This window comes from Vigna angularis, chromosome 11, assembly GCF_016808095.1.
Source record: "Vigna angularis cultivar LongXiaoDou No.4 chromosome 11, ASM1680809v1, whole genome shotgun sequence".
Lineage (NCBI taxonomy): Eukaryota > Viridiplantae > Streptophyta > Magnoliopsida > Fabales > Fabaceae > Vigna > Vigna angularis.
Genome location: NC_068980.1, coordinates 24,764,712 through 24,783,997, shown reverse-complemented (window position 1 = coordinate 24,783,997; position 19,286 = coordinate 24,764,712). Strand labels below are relative to the sequence as shown.

General features: G+C 31.4%; 1 protein-coding gene across 1 annotated transcript; it reads right to left on the bottom strand.

Annotated features, from left to right (window-relative positions):
• Positions 1 to 3,351: 3,351 nt before the first annotated feature.
• LOC108333799 (transcription factor JUNGBRUNNEN 1) lies at positions 3,352 to 5,070 on the bottom strand. Its single transcript, XM_017569262.2, has 3 exons — positions 4,796 to 5,070; positions 4,062 to 4,381; positions 3,352 to 3,925 (listed from the first exon to the last, which is right to left on the bottom strand). The coding sequence occupies exons 1-3, from the start codon at positions 5,001 to 5,003 to the stop codon at positions 3,524 to 3,526; spliced, it is 930 nt and encodes a 309-aa protein (XP_017424751.1). The 5' UTR covers positions 5,004 to 5,070; the 3' UTR covers positions 3,352 to 3,523.
• Between the last annotated feature and the right edge of the window lie 14,216 nt (positions 5,071 to 19,286).

Below are 19,286 nucleotides of genomic sequence, written 5' to 3'. Positions count from 1 at the left end.
GCCTTTATTTTTCTCTTTTCCTAACTTACTGATGCACTATTCACAATTCTACAATTTTTTTATTCTTGCTACACTAATGCACCATTCACCTTTAGTTACTTTTCTACGGTTTTTTTATAGCGACAATAAATTCATCAATCAATGAAAAGAAAAAAAAATCCAGTTTTAAAATGGCTACATAACAACTTATTTAGCAACATCAAACAGATAAGAAATTATGATATGCAGCTATTATCATTTCAATGACTTTAAAACTCCTAATATGAGAGTAATGATAAAACACCAACAAAACTTTAGCCCACTGGTGACATTAACTACCCAAATTACAATTAAAGAGTATTGATATGGTAAAAAGATTATTGGTGGAATACATGTGAGTGAGCCTTCATATGGGACTGCCTTTACCGTTCGGTTTATAGTCCATGAGAAACTGTTTTTATCGTTCGGTTTATAGTCTATGGAGGGCTGTCTATACCGTTCGATTTATAGTCCATGGGGGGCTGTTTATACCGCTCGGTTTATAGTCCATGGGAGACTGTCTATACCGCTAGGTTTATAGTCCATGGGGGACTGTCTATACCGCTCGGTTTATAGTTCATGGAGGACTGTCTATACCGTTCGGTTTATAGTCCATGGGGGACTGTTTATACCGCTCGGTTTATAGTCCATGGGAGACTGTCTATATCGCTCGGTTTATAGTTCATGGGGGACTGTCTATATCGCTCGGTTTATAGTCCATGGGGGACTGTCTATATCGCTCAGTTTATAGTCCATGGGGGACTGTCTATACCGCTCGATTTATAGTCCATGGGGGACTGTCTATACCACTCGGTTTATAGTCCATGGGGGACTGTCTTTATCGCTCTATTTTATAGTTTATGGAGGACTGTCTTTATCGCTCTGTTTTATAGTTTATGGAGGACTGTCTTTATCGCTCTGTTTTATAGTTTATGGAGGACTATCTTTACCACTCGTTTTATAGTCCATGGGGGACTATCTTTACCACTCGTTTTATAGTCCATGGGGGACTGTCTTTACCACTCGTTTCAGTAGGAATTTTGTGAGACCGAGACACTAACCTGGCAGTTGGCCCTGACCTTATATTTATAAGTCACCTCATGGATCCTGAATTGATACAGACCCAATAAAATAAAAACAGACTTACCTTTAGATTTGACATTAGATTCGGTCGGTTGCTCATAAACAGCTTATCAATATCTTTAATCAGATATCTTTGATTATTTTATCCTCTGTTGGACTACTGGCCTAATAATACCTTAAGTGTTGACCCAATTATGGTTCAACACCATTTAACGCGGTTGACCTTAATTGATGCAGTGAATGATGATCTGTTTGACTATTATTGTAATAATGACCGAACGGTTACACTTAGTAACCGTTCCGTATATACTATACTCGATATAATATTATTGCAAATAAATAAAATAAAAGAAGGATAAGTTAAACATCTAGTGTGCTTCATTGACACAATTCTTATTTAAATCCAAGATATACTCACTTTGGTAAGTAGATGATTTGCAGTAATTCCAACAAGACCTGACACTGCAATGTTAATTAATTTCTTCCAGGATCTTGTCTCTTCTTTCTGCAAAAAATATTAGTCAAATATTTCAATGACACATACAACTCATATTAACAAATTTAATTGTAATAACTTAAAAGAGCCATTAGTTTCGTTTGCACACATGTTTGTCCTCTATCCTCTTTCAAACATCTCACAATAAATAACATTAATACATTAATTGTTCATGTTAAGTATATTTTTCTTTATTGAAATTAGATTTTAAATTAAATTGAACATAAAAATTAAAAATTGGAAAGAGGAAAAATATTTACAAGACAAAGCATACTGCAATGTAGACATTGATTAAATTCGGCATTTTGATAGATCGGCCAAGCACAGTTTTGGTATGGAAAATAACTAATAATGTTATATATGCCTTCTGGTTGTGTATTGGTGTTTAAACAGTTATATATAGAAACATAGAGCTACATCAATCTAGTTCTATGTACATAAACCTAAATAAAGAAAAATGAACACAGAAACCTTGCAAAAAAAAGAAAACCCTATTGAAGGCTTGACTAAAATATTCCAACATAGCAGGCACAAATCTTCAAAAAATAAACCATGGTTCACCCTCAACGTGTACCAAATATGTGAAGTTCACAAAAACACTAGAAAAGAGTGGGATGTTTGAATAGTTTTTTCATAAAATTTTGCAAGTAAACACATATCAAATATTGTTGTTGTTAGACAATATATAATAACAATTGGATGTATGTAAATATAATAGAGCGTTTAGGAAAACATTTAAAATAGAACCATTGAAGACACAACAATTTTTATATTGGTTCATTCATCTAAGTTATGTCCAATTGTTGAAGATAAAATCATCTATACGTCTAAACTTTCTCATATATTTTGAAGTTTAATCAAATAACATTAAATGAAATAAGAATCTAAAAATGTCATAACTAGAAAGATAGAATAGACAAAAACAAAAGAATTAGGCTCAAAATCTCCAACATAGAAAAACCTTAGAAAAACACTTAGGATTGTAAGAAACAAAGAAACACCTAAGTCAAAACATTCAAACACAATACTAAATATTTACAAGTCAAAACATCTAAGGAAGTTATGCTAAACGCGTAAGTTATAATGTATCCAATAATACTCAGTTAAACTCTCGAAAAACAAAAAAGTATCAAGATAATGTTTTTGACAAAACTTTTTAAAAGCTTAAAAAAAAATGTAATCTAATAAATACTCTTACTCTAAAGGTAATATCACAAAAAACGTTTACATCAACCTAGATGATAACAAGAACTAAAATTTCTGTTTCATCCAACGATGAAGTTCTTACCCAATGTTTGGTATCTTAAAAGAAAAGTTTAATAGATAAATACCACTTCAATGGTAAAAAATGTATAAAACAAGCATGCATTAAATAACTTTAAATGCGTAGTATTCAAAAACAAGAAAAGTTGAGTTACTAACAAGACAGACGAGCTGACTCCTTCGGGCGAGTCGAAACATGTGATCTAAGTCGCGTTTTCTTGACATCCTTAGTTCTTGGTGTCAAGGAAATTAATTAATAAAATATATTAAGTTACTTAAAAGTCCGGACATAACCTAAATGGTGTGGTGCAAGAGTATAAATCGGTTGTGTTTTTCTCTCCCTACTTTTTGACTTTAATTATTTCTCTACACCAAAATTGTTTAAATTTCTGTACAAGTTCTATTCATCCTCCTTCTATAATTACATGACCAACATAATTAACTATATGAATTAAGTTATGTAAAATTAATATTTATACAAGTCTGTAACTATATAAAAAACAGCATATTCATATCGTATGTCAACAAGTCTGTAACTACAAGTCATCATGATCAACAGCATGAATAATCTCTAAAACAAGCAAACGCACTCTCATGATATAGATTTCATTCTAACATCTCCAATTAACTACGATCAACTCAACATGAATTCCACCTCTTCATCTACAAGCTAGGCGAATCAACAGCAAACTTCACTACGGATCCAAGTTCATCCCAGTTATCGAATGTGAAGAAATCGTTCCCAGGTGGGTTACTCCAAAGGTTAGAAGATGGTGCAGTTAGTTGAGGTTGCTGCTGTGCCACTGTAGAACACAACTGACTCACCACACTAAACTGATTCCTTTTATCACAGTTTGTATAGTTGATGACGGGTTTCTGCTCGTTGTGATAGTACCCACCAAAGTTTATATACGATTCTTGGTTACCACTGTCAGACTCCATATTGCTCGCTCTCGAGCTCTTGTCATAAAATGCATGGCGCTTGGCAGATACTTGTTTCAAGTCCGCCACGTGCTTCCTCTGTGACACGTTTCTCTTGAAAATTCTACACAACGTCCAAATTTCCTGCATATTGTATGAAAAAATTTGAGGAATATTTGCTAAGGCTAAGTGAAAAATTAATAACGTATGAAACGAAAGTTGTGAATAACGTATTAAAAACAAGAGCTTAGTCTAGAATATAATATATATAATTTCTTACAGCTTCTTGGGGAACATCGACATAATTCCTGGAGTTTGGAAGGCTTGTGTTGGTGTCTGTGTTAGAAGGAAGTCGAAACTCGTGCATCATCCAATCGGTTTTGGTGCCTTTGCCTGCACTGCCACGGTAATAGACTAATGTTTTTTTGAGTCCAATGCAGTCATTGCCTTCTCCACCTTGTGAGTACACTGGTTTGTCTATGCCGGTTGCTTTCCAGAACCCAGACCCAGTCACTCTATTAGGCCTTATGCTATTCCTATACTTCCTCCCTCTTCTGCAGAAGAAGTACCCCTCCTTCTCTCCTCCACTGCCATTGCTCTCTGCTTACACACAAAAGGTTGCAACAAAATTCACAATAATAAAAAGGAATCAGTGCAGAAAAAATAAAAATAAAAAACAAAAGAAATTGCACTAGACTGAAAAAAGTAGGTTGGTTCATTACAATACTTGAAGTTCTGATTAGTTTTATTATGATTCATAAAATTTTGTTAGTCCAATTCATTCTATCATGCTGTATGTTGTTGGTTCTGAAATTCAAGGGTATTCACTTTACATTATTCTTACAAAACTATGCTAAGTACTAAATTTGGTTCAAGTTTATAATATAAGAATCTACTAGGAAAGCCTCAAAGCTTATAATTATATGATACATATAGATGAAAAGCCTTCCATGATATTTTGAGACACTTTTCTAGAAAATTTAAGAGAAACAGAAGAAGATCAAGAAAACATACTTGGAAGATCCCAAGGATCGTATTTATAAATATCAATCTGTTTGATGAGCTCGATGCTGATGGGTTTCTTGTCAAGCTTCCTTCGTAGATAGAAACTAACAAGCTCTTCATCTGTGGGATGAAATCGAAATCCAGGAAGTGGGACTTCATCGTCATCCACACACTCATGATGATCATCATCCTTGTTGAAATTTTCGTTCACACCCATCTTATCTTCTCTCTATTTCTGTGTGTGGGTGAGTTTGTGTTGCTTTTGGCTGAATAAAAGGGAGAGAGAAAGAAGAGGTGAAACAATTTCAATGAAGTGGAGAAGCTTCTTTCCATTATTATAGTGTGAAGAGAGTCTAAGGATAAATGAAGAGGTTTTTCATGCAGGTCAAGTCATGAACTCTGACTTGTGCCCTCATGATGTTTTGGTTGAGACTCGTTCTATTGTTTAATTTAAAGTCACCATTTAGGACTTATAAATCTTCTTAAATAATTCATAAATTATTTAATGCATAGAATGGATCTCTTCCCTTCAAATACTTTTCTTCCATTTGGCACACAAGCTGCCAATAATTGCTCCTATTTCGTGGGTTGAATCATAAATGACACAGACCTGTATTATTATGAGTCATTTCCCATGTATGGTGACCATTCCACGCTGAACAAAACCATCCTTATTATCATTATATTACTTTAGTTATTTTCTCTTTCATCTCTTTAGCCTTTAATAATATTATAAAAATTTATTTTCTTAAATTATAAAATATTTTATATTTATATTTTATTAAAGTCATATACAACTTTTTTTCTAACAAATAAACTTAATATAGATTTTTGTATCACATGGAAAAAAACTCCGTACAGTTTACTATTTATTCAAAAAAGAAACATAACTTTTTAGAAAACGAATATATTAAATATTTATTTTGCGTCATTTAGGTTTACCGGTACTATTTTATAAACTTTGTTTCTGATGTTATTACGAGAAATTTGTGTATCCGATAGAGTCTATGAATACAATGCATGATACATATTTGATGTACCCATATATTTATTTTGAAAATAAAAAAAATTTATACGTGATATATGGGTATTAAAACACATAGGTAAATTCTTAAAAACAATGATAAATATATAATTTATTGTATAAATCAAAATTAAACCATATGTATTAAACATTGTCAAAATAAAAATAAAAAAATATAAGTTATTATTATCATAAAAATATTACTCCTTTATAAATTAGATACTTCATTAATAAATATCAGTAAAATACTATAAAGTATCAACACAAATATATGTAGAACATGAATACGTGATCCAAATAATTAAAGTATCCATCAATTATAGAATGAAGTTCTCAAATATAAGGATAATTTTCATAAGGCTGTTTCCACTGAAAAATTTCTAAGTTAGTCTCTCCATTTAAAAAAGTTTTCATTACATCCTAACTTTTAAAGAAATGCCTCAATTAAATTTTTTTAAAGAAAAAAAATATATTGACGGCGCTAATGACATTATCATATGTTAATAAGTGATATTTTTTATTTTTAAAAATTTTCTTTTAAATTCTTTTTGTTACCATGTGTTAGATTCCTAGTGTGACACTCTCAATGTCACATAACAAGGCTACATGATAGTTTTATTGTCCTGATTTCAATTTAACCATGTCTCTTTGATTAATTTAGTCTTAATTTTTTTTAAAATGAAACAATATTGGGGTTAAATATGTTTTTGGTCTCAAATTAGAATTAGTCCCTCTTCAAAACTTTGACCTAATTTAGTCCCCAAACTTTATTATTGTGTGAATTTAGTCCTTTTAACTAAATTTTGTTAGGTTTATTTAATGTTTTAAGTGTGTTTCATGATAGCATATGAGTTGTTTACATGTTTTGACACATTTTTGATTCAATGTTAACTGAGAAATGTGTTTGAAACATCAAATAAAATTAACAAAATCTGGTTAAAAGGACTAAATTCACACACTTCTAAAGTTTGGGGACTAAATTAGTCCAAAGTTTTGAAGAGGGACTAATTCCAATTTTCACTGAAACTGAAGGGACCAAAAACATATTTAACCCAACAATATTGTTTCTTAGACCAAATTTATTAATTACATAAATATTATATTGATATTTTTATTAAAAATGAATGTTTAACATATTACGTTATTATATATTATTAATCCATGTTTACTTAATCTATTTTTTATACGATTAAAACTAATAAATACTTTTACAAAAAAAAGCAAGTATTTAAAATTAATAAATTATTAATTCATGTTTTTATAAAAATAAATTAAGTAATATCATTTATACATATAATAAATTTGATCCTCTTTTAAATGGGATCTAATTTATTATTTGTATAAACATTATACTAATATTTATATTAAAATTTAGTGGTTAAAAGTGATTATTAACAAATCATGGGATAATAATATACAATAATGTAATATATTTAAAAATTATTTTTAATAAAATATATCAGTATAACAATTTTACAAACAATGAATTGGGTATCAATTTGAAAATGAACAATATTGTTCCATTTTGAAAAACTTTGGACTAAATTAAATCAAAGAGACATATATATGAACTAAATTAAAATTAAGACAATTACATTTGACAATGACACTTATACGTGACATTGTCATGTAATGCCACGTGACAACAAAATATTTTATAAAAGACAAAAACAATTAAAAAAAATAGATTGACACATGACATGTGATTAACTTGGTTGATAATTTTTTTAAGAGAACTTAATTGAGATACTTTTATAAAACTTTTTTAAGATTGAAACTTTTCCATCAAAATGAAGACCGATCAAATAATTAAGATTTTTCATATAAGATACTGATCAAAATTCATTTATGTTCATTTTCTATTTTAAGATTCTCTTTTTTTTTTCTAACTCAAATTAAGAATATGTTTAGACTTAATAGGTTACTTCGTCCCCAAGTTAAGAACTGAATTTTCGTTTAGTACCCGGTTTTAAAAATGCTTCTATTTTATCCCAAAGTAGTATAAATTATATCGATTAGATCCCTTCCGTTAAATTCACATAAATAGAGTTAACTCCAACTGACGAGTTTGCACTTTTTCTTCTCTCTCCTCTGCATTTCCTGCAATGTTCCAGCTTTTTTTTTCTCTCTCTTCTTCCTCACTTTTTCTGTTCTTCTCTGCACTCACAACTCTTAATGGCCTATTTCTTTGTGGACGACTTTCAATCTGATTTCAAATATACACAATGTTAATTGTCTTGTAATAATCATGCATAGAGATAGACTTGCAAGAAAAAAACTTTTTCCCATAGATAATAATAACCTTGGATAAATTTATGTCCCTCAATGCAAATACAGCCAAAGCCTTAAACAGTACTCTAGGACCTTCATTCAGCGTAAACACAATATTTGTCTGAAAATAATGAATAATTGGTCGAAGAGAATCTTGTGTCATGATTGAGACAATAGTCATACATCAAAAAGAGATTTTACCTTAAAGGGCTTATCAGCTTTTGGGATTATTGGATCCCTAGCAAGCACGAGATGCCGACGGATGATTTCATGTACAAAGCAATCAAACCAATACAAGAATTTCTATTTACAGAAATATAGAGGAATATAATATATAGCCTCTATTGCAGAAGTTTGTGCACTAATGAATGACAAAGAACATGTCTCAACACACACAACACTTTGTACTGACTAATTACAACAACATACCCTTGTCATTGAATATTGGAAGGAATACGCATAGCAAATGCATTGCAAGTTGACTTATGAATGTATTGATTTAGCCTAGTAGTAAAATTTGTTCAAGGGTGTAAAAAGCATATTTGAAAGAGGATTGGTTCGCAGATATTCCAGAATGAATTTTAGCATCTTACCGTCCACATTATTCTTGGGCAGTAGTCAAGCAATTGAGAAAGAATAAAAAACGGTTCAAATAGTTAGATGGTCTCATAAAGAAAGAACGTTCTGAATTCTACAAAACAAAGGTTTAAGGTAAATGTTGACATCATGGAATTTTCACATATATAAAAAGGAAAAAAACCGTTCTTGGGTTCTAGCAAACAACACCATAATCTTTTAGGGGAACTGTTCTTCAACAAGTTGAAAAAATTAGAGAAAATAAAGTGTCTGGTTTATATGGAGAAAAGGTAGACATGGAGACAATATAAAAGGCTATAGGTTGAATTGCAAGTATAAGATGAACCTCACATTGCCTCTAGTCAACAACTATATTTACACTAGAATATGCAATTATCTCTCGTGGTTTCAGGGTCAATGCTTTCTTATTTCACAAAGTTTCCCTAAACTTTGGGAGAAATTCAAAGATTTGCAGGAGAAATTCAAAGGTGCAGAGGAGAACAGAAAAAGTTAGGAAGAAGAGAGAGAGAGAAAAAGTTGGAACATTGCAGGAAATGCAGAGGAGAGAGAAGAAAAAGTGCAAATTTGTCAGCTAGGGTTAACTCCGTTTATGTGAATTTAACGGAAGGGATCTAATTGATACAATTTATACTACTTTGGGATAAAATAGAAGCATTTTTAAAACTGGGTACTAAACGAAAATTCAGCTCTTAACTTGGGGACGAAGTAACCTATTAAGCCATATGTTTATGAGTTTTACATCTATAATTTTCCCGTCTTAATTATTTCTATACTAAAAATATACCATTAATTAATATCAATGAACTCAACATTAGAAGTGATCGAAATATACAAAAACACTAGTGAAGGGAAGGAATACGACAACAATTATTTTCAATATTGGGTTTTGGTTTTACAACCTAATAATATTAAGACAAGCTAAGGAAAAGGAGGGTTGGCTTCAGTTATGAACTAGAGAAAAAAGTCAGCATTTTGCTTGAGTTTAAAAAAACTGAAATGTAACACCCCAATTCAAGATGTCACAAGTTGGGAAAAACTGAAATATTGTAACTTTCTAATATTGTGGAAAATAATATTAAAAAAAAGAATTTATTATTTAAACGAACGAAAATAAAACAAAGTCATAAATATTCAAAATATTATCTATTTACGTTGTTCTAAAAATTTATAAAGAATTAAACAACTTAAATGAAAAAGTCTCAAGTCTCCCTTAGCATCATGAATATCTATAACAACCTCTGCTCCCGTATAACCAAAGGTCATACAATCATAGCAAAACACAAACACAAACAAGTATGAGATAAGGTCGTTAAAACAACCAATAACAACAGAATATATGAATGAGAAATGAACACAACATATTAGCCAAACATTCATCCTCATCGTTATCATCCTCAAACACCATCATCACTAACATCATCATCAACGTCATCATTGTCATCACCATGATCATCGTCAACGTCATCATCATCAACATCATGCTTATCATTATCACCATGAAGAACATTGGTCTATCTTTTGTACCTAACCTCACACACCTACTTTACTAGACAAAGTTGTTCGAGTTGTCCCGCTTCGCAACTAAAGGAGTTATTTCCTTGCTCCTCAAGTACTTACGAGTAAAAATGTCGGTGCATCACATATCAGGCACTATACTAAGGAAATGAGCCAGAGTTCATGCGAAACATCACTCCTCTCTTCTTGCATCGCATGGTAAAAAAGGGTGCAACACTCAAACCCCACTCTCTTTGGAGAGCTTTTTCCCTTGGTCCCCAAGTTAGCCAAATTAGTGTTTTTCCTTCTTCTTGTTGGAGACACCATTATGATTTCTTAGCTTATAAATAGATATGTCTTTCCTATGTGAAAATTACTTTTGATTTAAGTAATGTTATGCTTCAATTTTTGTGCCATACTACTTTCTTAAGTCACCAAAGACTAGAGCTTTCCTTCTAGATTTTCTCTAGTCATCATTCCTCTTGAGTTGAACCAACCTATCTTGAAAGCACCAAAGCACCACACAATTAAACCACCATATGCGCATATCACCTACCATTTAGCTTTCACACCCTCATTGCATATTACACCTAGCTTGAGTCATAGAGCTTGGAGGATCCTCCCATCATATGTTGTATAGGTTATCAAATTAATAATTTCACATTTTATATGAAGTACTTGGATGATAAAACTACAACACAAAATAGTGGAATTAGTCTTGAAGTTGAGTCGCCACAATTTTCCATATAAAAAGATCAAAATCTTGTATTTGGATCAATAACGTATTATGGTATAATATAAGAGATCTGTGAGGTTGCTTATACTGTGTCTACTACTCTATTGTTTAAATGTAAGTGGATTGCCAATAAGAGTGATGTCAAAATAGATTAATTAGGTATGACTCTAGTTGACTTTTGTAATGTGGGTTATCGAGACGAGTCATTTATCATGATACAATAAGCATCTCAAGTTTTTATGAATGTTACTTATTGAAGTAACTCAATACCTCGCTTAGAGAGCTTTATGGGAACAATAGACATGAATATGAATCAACAAGAGGATTTTTATTATAAATTAAGGTATAGCCTGACAAAACCAACATAGAGATAAAATCTGGACAAAGGAAAAAGAGTACATACATGATCGAAATGTTTAACTATAATACATCTTTAAGTTGGAAAAAGGTGCATACGTCCCTGAAATATTTAACTGCAATAGGTATGTGATCTAGCTCAAAAGGGTGTTTCCTTTGTTGATGACTATAGGGTGTAGTGGTAACCCCATAATATGGATGGTATCCCTTCGACCCAAAGCCCTTTTGGCTATCCCCAACTCCTTCCTTAGCTCGGTAAAGATGACTTTATTGGCAGCTTTAGTATGCTCATTTGATTGGGGGTGCTCAACTGATGATAACCTATGTTTCATGTTGAACTAGCTGAGAAACTGTTGAGGATAAGGAGTGTTGCATCGGAAGAATGTCAGCTATCATCTGGAAACTTGAACTTCGGGTCGAGATCTAGTCGCTGTCATTTGGGTCAACTTCGGTGACCTGGAAACATTGGCCAACATGATTACATTACTTCCCTAGGTTTGGTTCTATTTATAGCGAGACAAGTTGCTCGATTACTACCGATTGGGGTGAGGTGTTGATGTTGGCCAGATTGGTTGGGCGTGCATACACTAGTGCAAAATTGGCCTTTAACGTCACCCAATAGACGTCCGTCCACAAAAACACCAACGTAAATAATTGATCGGTGGCATATCCGTAAATAAGTGGGACTGTAGACGTCCGTTGTGGGGGGCCCCCGACGTCTATAATATTCTAAACGTCGGGGCCCCTCTAACGGACGTTTAAGTGGCTGAAAAAGTTAACTCTTCAACTACCCTATCAGCAACTTAAACGTCCGTTGTGGGGGGGGGGGGGGGGGGGGGGGGGGGCAGACGTCTATAATATTATACACGTCGGGGCCCCTCCAACGGACGTTTAAGAGGCAATTTGAAGAGTTAACTTTTTCAGCTTCTTAAACGTCCGTTGAAGGGGCCTCGACGTGTATAATATTATAGATATCCCCCCACAACGGACGTTTAAGTTGCTGACAGGGTAGTTGAAGAGTTAACTTTTTCAGCCACTTAAACGTCCGTTAGAGGGGCCCCGACGTTTATAATATTATAGACGTCGGGGCCCCCCCACAACGGACGTTTAAGCGGCTGACAGGGAAGTTGAAGAGTTAATTGTTTCAGCCTCTTAAACGTCCGTTGGAGGGGCCCCGACGTGTATAATATTATAAACGTCGGGGCCCCTCCACAACGGACGTTTAAGCGGCTGACAGGGAAGTTGAAGAGTTAATTGTTTCAGCCTCTTAAACGTCCGTTGGAGGGGCTCCGACGTTTATAATATTATAAACGTCAGGGCCCCTCCACAATAGACGTTTAAGCGGGTGATAGGATAGTTGAAGAGTTAATTGTGTTCAGCCTCTTAAACGTCCGTTGTGGAGGGGCCCCGACGTCTATAATATTATAAACGTCGGGGCCCCTCCAACGGACGTCTAAAACCCCCCGCGAATATCAATTTTTAAATCCAAAACACGTCATATTAATTATGGCCCCGACGTCTATAGACGTCTGGCAGTGCACAAACCGACGTCCAACCCTTAATCGCTAGTACAAAACCGTTCAGGCATATGGCCGTCGGGGGAATACACCTTGGACGTCTGTGTAGACGTCGGGGCTGATACAACGGACGTCTATGTAGACGGCGGGCTGCCACAGAAGACGTCTGTGTAGACGTCGGTGGGTACCCCTCGGACGTCTACATAGACGTCGGGGCTGACACAACGGACGTCTATATAGACGTCCGTTGTGTACCCCCGACGTCTGACTAACGTCACCCACAAAGACGTCGGGGGGAGGTCGGACGTCAAAAAGCCAAAAGAACAGACGTCTAAAGTCCTTTCTGCACTAGTGATACGATGCCATCCTCATGTTGAGGGCATAACATGCCCTTGCCTCTTTCAGGTCCGTCTTAATAGTGACGATGGTCGAATGATCCTCCACCAGGAACTTCATTGCCATGTACAGGATGGACACGACGACTTCGAGCTTGTTGAAAGTTTTCCGTCCAACCAAGATGTTGTACGAGGTGCATGCGTCCACTATAAGGTATCATATCATCATAGTGCAATCGACTTCATTGACCAAGGGTCGTCAGCAGATCGATACATCCTTTTTACTATGGACCCATTCTCTGATAAAACTGAGCAAAGGTTGTAGATATGGTTGAATTAGGTTGGTGGGGATATCCAACTTTTTGGATGTGTGCCAAAACAGGACATTGTGATATGAACGGCTTTGTAGTATCTGATGTGTACTCCTCTACATGTAAAAGACTCTCCAATACTCAAGTCACTAAAAGAGTTTGAATCTTAGTAAGTAAAAGAGAGAATGAATATGAAAATGAATGAATATTTATAAGACTTTTTGGGACCATTAACCTATGTTGTGATATCAAATAATATTATTAAAATAACACATTTATTAATTAATAACAATGATATTTTATCCTAAATAATAACTATAATATGATGATATTAGTTACGTTTATAATATTTCTTAGATAAATACATTTTGAGAGGTTCCAAGGTAAAAAAATTTAATAAATGTTACGCTGCTTTCTGAGTCATCTATTAAGCTGGATAATTATTATTATTATTATTATTATTATTTTGTTGTTATTTTATTAATATTACCAAATACAGTGAGTGTAATTATCCCTAATAATACTGTAGTTATACAGTGTGAAAACCTGACGATTGTTACGGCCGTCTGCTTGGTTTTGTCGTTTGTCTTTAGAAACTTTTATATAGAATCCTATTCATCTTAAAGAAAAAAAAAATACAAACACTTGCGAACTTAAAAGTGCTAGAGAACTAATGGTGGAACTTAAAGTAGTATTTTGAGAACACGAACTAAAATTTGACTGCAGATAACGACTCTGATAAACTATAATGGTCAAGTCGTAGATAAAATGTGGTATAACAGGTGAGAATCAAATAATAATTTTTAAATTTTTGATAAAATATGCACATAACTTTAACTTTTCTTGCCCTAGTTATCCTTTTCCCTATCAGACATTTTCTAATCTGAGAACTGATATTGTTGTAAAGTATATTCAGTGATATTTGAGGGATAAAGTCACATTCAAATTCAAATAATGGTGATCGTTAAGCTTAATTACATCCTAATTAGGAGTTGTATTTTTTACCAAATGTAAATTGTAGAAAATTTATTTTGTCAATATTTATAACACCTTAGAATAAATAAAAGAGTAATATAAATTTTTATAATATTAGATTTTTGTAGAACTCTTAATTCTGATTGAAATTTTTACACTTTGCGTAATTGATAAACTTTATTTTTAAATAAGATGAGGTTGGGCATACTAATTATCGACAGTTTGGATCGCAATTATTATCGATTTTGCGAACAATTTATTTTTATGAATTGAAATTTGTTTATTATAGTGACAATTTTTACATAATCTGCTATCATTTTTTGAAATAACTACAATTTCTGTTGTTTTTGAAACACATAATTATAATATCAACAGTGTTGTAAAAAATCTTTTAGAACTATAATAAAAAGTCGAATATAAACTAGTACAATGTTAATATAAAATCTTAAAGAAGATCATAAGAAAGGCTGATGACCACAAATAAAACTCCTTTAGCCACCTAATTAAGCAAATTAGGTTAAAGAAACCCATAAGTCAAAGAAGCACAAAATTTCAAGGTATACTTTTTCAAGTTGATGATATACACGAGTAAAAATTCAACTACGCACCAAATAACATATTATATTAAAAAGTATAAACATGAAATCAAATTAAAGGGCATAACATTTGAATTAAATAACATACGATAATATTAAGTAGCAACTAAAAAACTTAGATAATATTAGAATAGAAAAACTTAAATTAGACGAATTTACAAAATATTGGTTAGATACTTTTCACTTAAAATAATGTAAAAAGAAATGATATTTTGACATATAATGTTTTTACATTCATTTAACACTATTATTTTTGTTTTTCACATTTTTTTCTCGAAAAACTAAAAAATTTATTCTTTTTAGATAATTTTATCGTTGTTAAATATGTTAAATGAATGACAATACGTTTCATGCTACCTTATTCTAAATGAATATGTCTATTTTACTGTTATCCAACCTTACACATTTGATAAAGCTAATAAGAGCATTCATACAAGCAATCTTTTCTTCATACTCACCATATATAAAATAATCCTCATAAATTAAAAACAGTTAAATTTCATAATCAAAGTTTATAACATTAGAAGAAAGCATAGGGGAGAATCACAATTTAAAAACTAGTGCTCTGATATCACATATAGAATTTAAAAATTATGCGATTCTCACAAATCATTAAAGAAAAAGTATGTGTATTTTTCTCAATGAAATTTTGCTTTTCGGTGCATTTGAAAATTCAATTAGATTTTCTTTAGCCGCAAAAAATTAATTGTTTTTCTCATTTTGACTTTTAATTTTAGTATCTCTATATCTGTGAATGAAAGATAAAGAAACATACATATCAGATAAATATGAGACTTTCTTTTTCTGGTCTATATCCTATTATTTTTTTAAACCCAATCAATAGTAAAAAAAACTATTTTCCATTAATTTAATTAGTTCTTTATTGTTATTAGTGTATTTCATTATTATTTCTTTTGATTAAGCAGATATATAGGATGACAATAAGTTGGACTAGACATTAATAGTGCTTACCTTTAACACATCTGAAAAAGAAAATTTCATCTGAAACCACTCGCTACTCGCACAAATGATATCTATTTTAAAAAAATCCATAGATATTTTAAAACCTGCATATATCCGTAAATATTAAAAAATATATATTTTATATATTTTTAAAATAAAATCTAAATAAAATTACAAAAAAAAATATAAAATTTAATATAAATGAAATAAAATACAAATTAAAATTTAATTTTAATTAAATTTAATCTAAAAAGATGTAAATTAATTTTATTTTAAATTAAATTAAATTATATAAAATATAAATTTAATTTTTATTTTTTGTGGGTAACGGGTCCCACAGGCTTGGTAGTATAATACCCGCACCCAACCCGTTCATAAACGGGTATTAAAATATCCACTACTCACAATCCACGAGTAGTAAATATCTGCGTGTATCAATTATCTGTTGTGAATTTTATCCGCAGATATTTACGAGGTCGGATTTTTTTCCATATCTACTCACATATAACCTAAAATCTTACCGTCTATTTAGTTGCTTTTCTAAATCATGAGAATTTTGAACAAAAACAAATATTTATGAACATTTCGGGATGTCATTCACCAACTTGATGAATGATGATTCTTTGATACACCTAAATTTTTTATATTCATTTGATACTATCTTTTTTACTTTTTAGTCTCTTCTTTCTTGAAAAAATACAAAACTTTAAACTTTTATGATTATTTTACCCTGTGTCAAATAAATGTAAAAGTGTCGTAGTACCAGTTGAATATGTTGATCCCATGTGACACACCGTTCCATGTGAATCAATCAAAGTTCTCAATGACGTATGCTGATTCTAAAAATTTATTATTAAAATTAGGAAAACTCAAGACATACACAGCCAGATTGTGTTCAAGAGTTAGAAACTTTGAAAATTCCAGTCCAAAAGATAAAGTCAAAGATACATATGTGAGAGTGACTTGATTGAGAATGTGCCAAAAAATGTTAGTAGGTGACGAAGGTGAAAAGGTCTAGGGTTCCTGGTCAAAGAACAAGACTGAACCAATAGGTCTCGGAAGAACCTTCTGCTTCTCAAGAGTGGACTATTCTTGTTCGATCATTTTTTTTCATTTAAGCGAAATAATATTGTGTGGATGAAAATTCTTTAAAAATATTAATTAGCAAGTTCTTTAAAAATGAATGTGTAGAAAACTATACACAGGTTCAAATATAATATAATCCCAATTAGATATTTTAATTTATTAGTATAAACTTTTAGGATAATTATTTTATGATTTAACTTAAGGTTTATATAAACATATTCTTTCGATTTCGAGATAACTTATGGTTTATCTCGAAATATATTATATTAGTAAATTAAGTTAAAGGAGACAAGTATTTATGAATGATATGATCTTAAACATGTGGAAGTTTTGCTGTGAAATAAAATTAAAAATCTAAAACTTTTGAGTGTATTCAGTTACAAATATGATAAAGAGGTTGATGACTATGATTCTTTTCTGAATAAAAAACGAAGTTAAATTATTTAAATGTTAGTGAATTTGGCATTGTTGTAGCTTTGAATTCAAAGAATTTTGGACACACATATATAATATAATAATATATGAAGGATTTTAAGTTGGTCAAATATTTGGAGAGTTCTAGAAACTGTGGAGCAAAGAGTTGGACTTAGAATGTCCTGTGAGTGTGGCAATACTATACAACAAAAAAACCCTTTTCTATGGTGAAAAGAGAAAAAACCATTTTGTTTGGACTTTATCGCCATAATCGAGATTTTAGTGACATAATCGAGATTTCAGTGCTATAATAGAGATTTCAGTGTAAAAAATCAAAACCTTTGTCAAAGTATTTTTGTCAAATGGAAACAAAGACCGAGAAATGGAAGGATATTGGGTAGCTGGTACGAGAAAGGAAAACATTTGCGGACAATTTAATAGGAAAAAATAATGTGATACAAAGTGTAATAGAAAACTAAAATAAAAATATAAAAGAGGAATATATTTAATAAGCGATAGAATTTAAGTATTTTGGAAATTTGAATTTATAAATATTTTGTTTCTTATTTTAAGATACTTTTCCAAATAATATTTTCAGGGAATTGTTTCATAGTTAATTATTTTTCGGAAATTGTTCTCATAGAATATGTGATAATTTTTATTTTCAAGTTGAAAATTATTTTTATTTTTACTAAGAAAATACCTTATTACTCTTATTTAACTATTTGATGAGATAGCAATTCAAGTGTATCCAATTCTTTTTATCAAATTAACATGGAATAATATAAATATCTTGGATCCAAGGTATTCCTGGAATAATATAAATATCTTGGATTCAGTATCCAAGAAGGGATAAATATATAGGTTAATTTCGTCAATGATTTATGAATCCATCATGTTCCACCCTTCACTAAGCTTTGCTTTTAGGGACCTCAAATGAGAGGAAAACAAATTTTATTCTCTAAAATCTCTTCTTAAGTAGTTTAGGATAGTTTAGGATGAGAGTTAAGATGTGTTTGGTCTCATTAAAAGATTTCAGTTAACTGTTGAAAATAATACCTTAAGTCTGAAACAAAGATCGAATTGAGTAATTTCGGAATGAAGGCTAAAAATGACACAATATGCTAGAAGAGACTTTTATACCGATTAAAAAGGACTTTTAATATTGATTTTTGAACCAGTATAGAACTAAGGGATATAGAAAGTATTCAACTTTTTATACTGGTTCTAGAGTCGGTATACAAGATTTATATCGATTAGTGCCAAAATAAGTATAAAATGTCTAACTTTTTTTACCTGTTATTACTTGAACAATTATAAAAAGTCTAACTTTTTATAACTATTGTTGCTAAAAAATGTAGAAAAAGTCTCACATTTTGTACCTGTTGTTTCCATAAGACTTTTTATACTTGTTAACCAGTAAAAAAATCATGAGGTATAGAAAGTATTCAACTTTTTATACTAATTAAAAACAACCGGTATACAAAATTTATAACGGCTATTACCAAAACAAATACAAAAGTTTCACTATTTTACTTTTTATTGCCAAGACAGTTACAAAAAGTCACACTTTTATACTGGTTATGACTTTAATAGGTATAAAAAGTCTCCTTTTTATACATGCTCGAGCAATAATAATTGTAAAAGTAAGACATTTTATACCTGTTGTAGAAATAACCGATATAAAAATTAATGTTTTTTTTTCAATCCCAAAATACAGACCAAATATATATACAACAAGAAAAATAATCAATATTGGTTTTACTATTTATGCATCAAAATAATTCCTAAACTCAATGCATAATGAATATATATAATATTTAC

What these genes read in the sequence shown, in the direction of transcription:
- LOC108333799 (XM_017569262.2), bottom strand. Translation starts at nt 5,003, where the DNA reads ATGGGTGTGAACGAAAATTTCAACAAGGATGATGATCATCATGAGTGT. An exon ending in CGATCCTTGGGATCTTCCAA is followed by an intron (nt 4,382 to 4,795) that starts GTATGTTTTCTT and finishes GTGTGTAAGCAG; the next exon opens with AGAGCAATGGCAGTGGAGGA. An exon ending in TCGATGTTCCCCAAGAAGCT is followed by an intron (nt 3,926 to 4,061) that starts GTAAGAAATTAT and finishes TACAATATGCAG; the next exon opens with GAAATTTGGACGTTGTGTAG.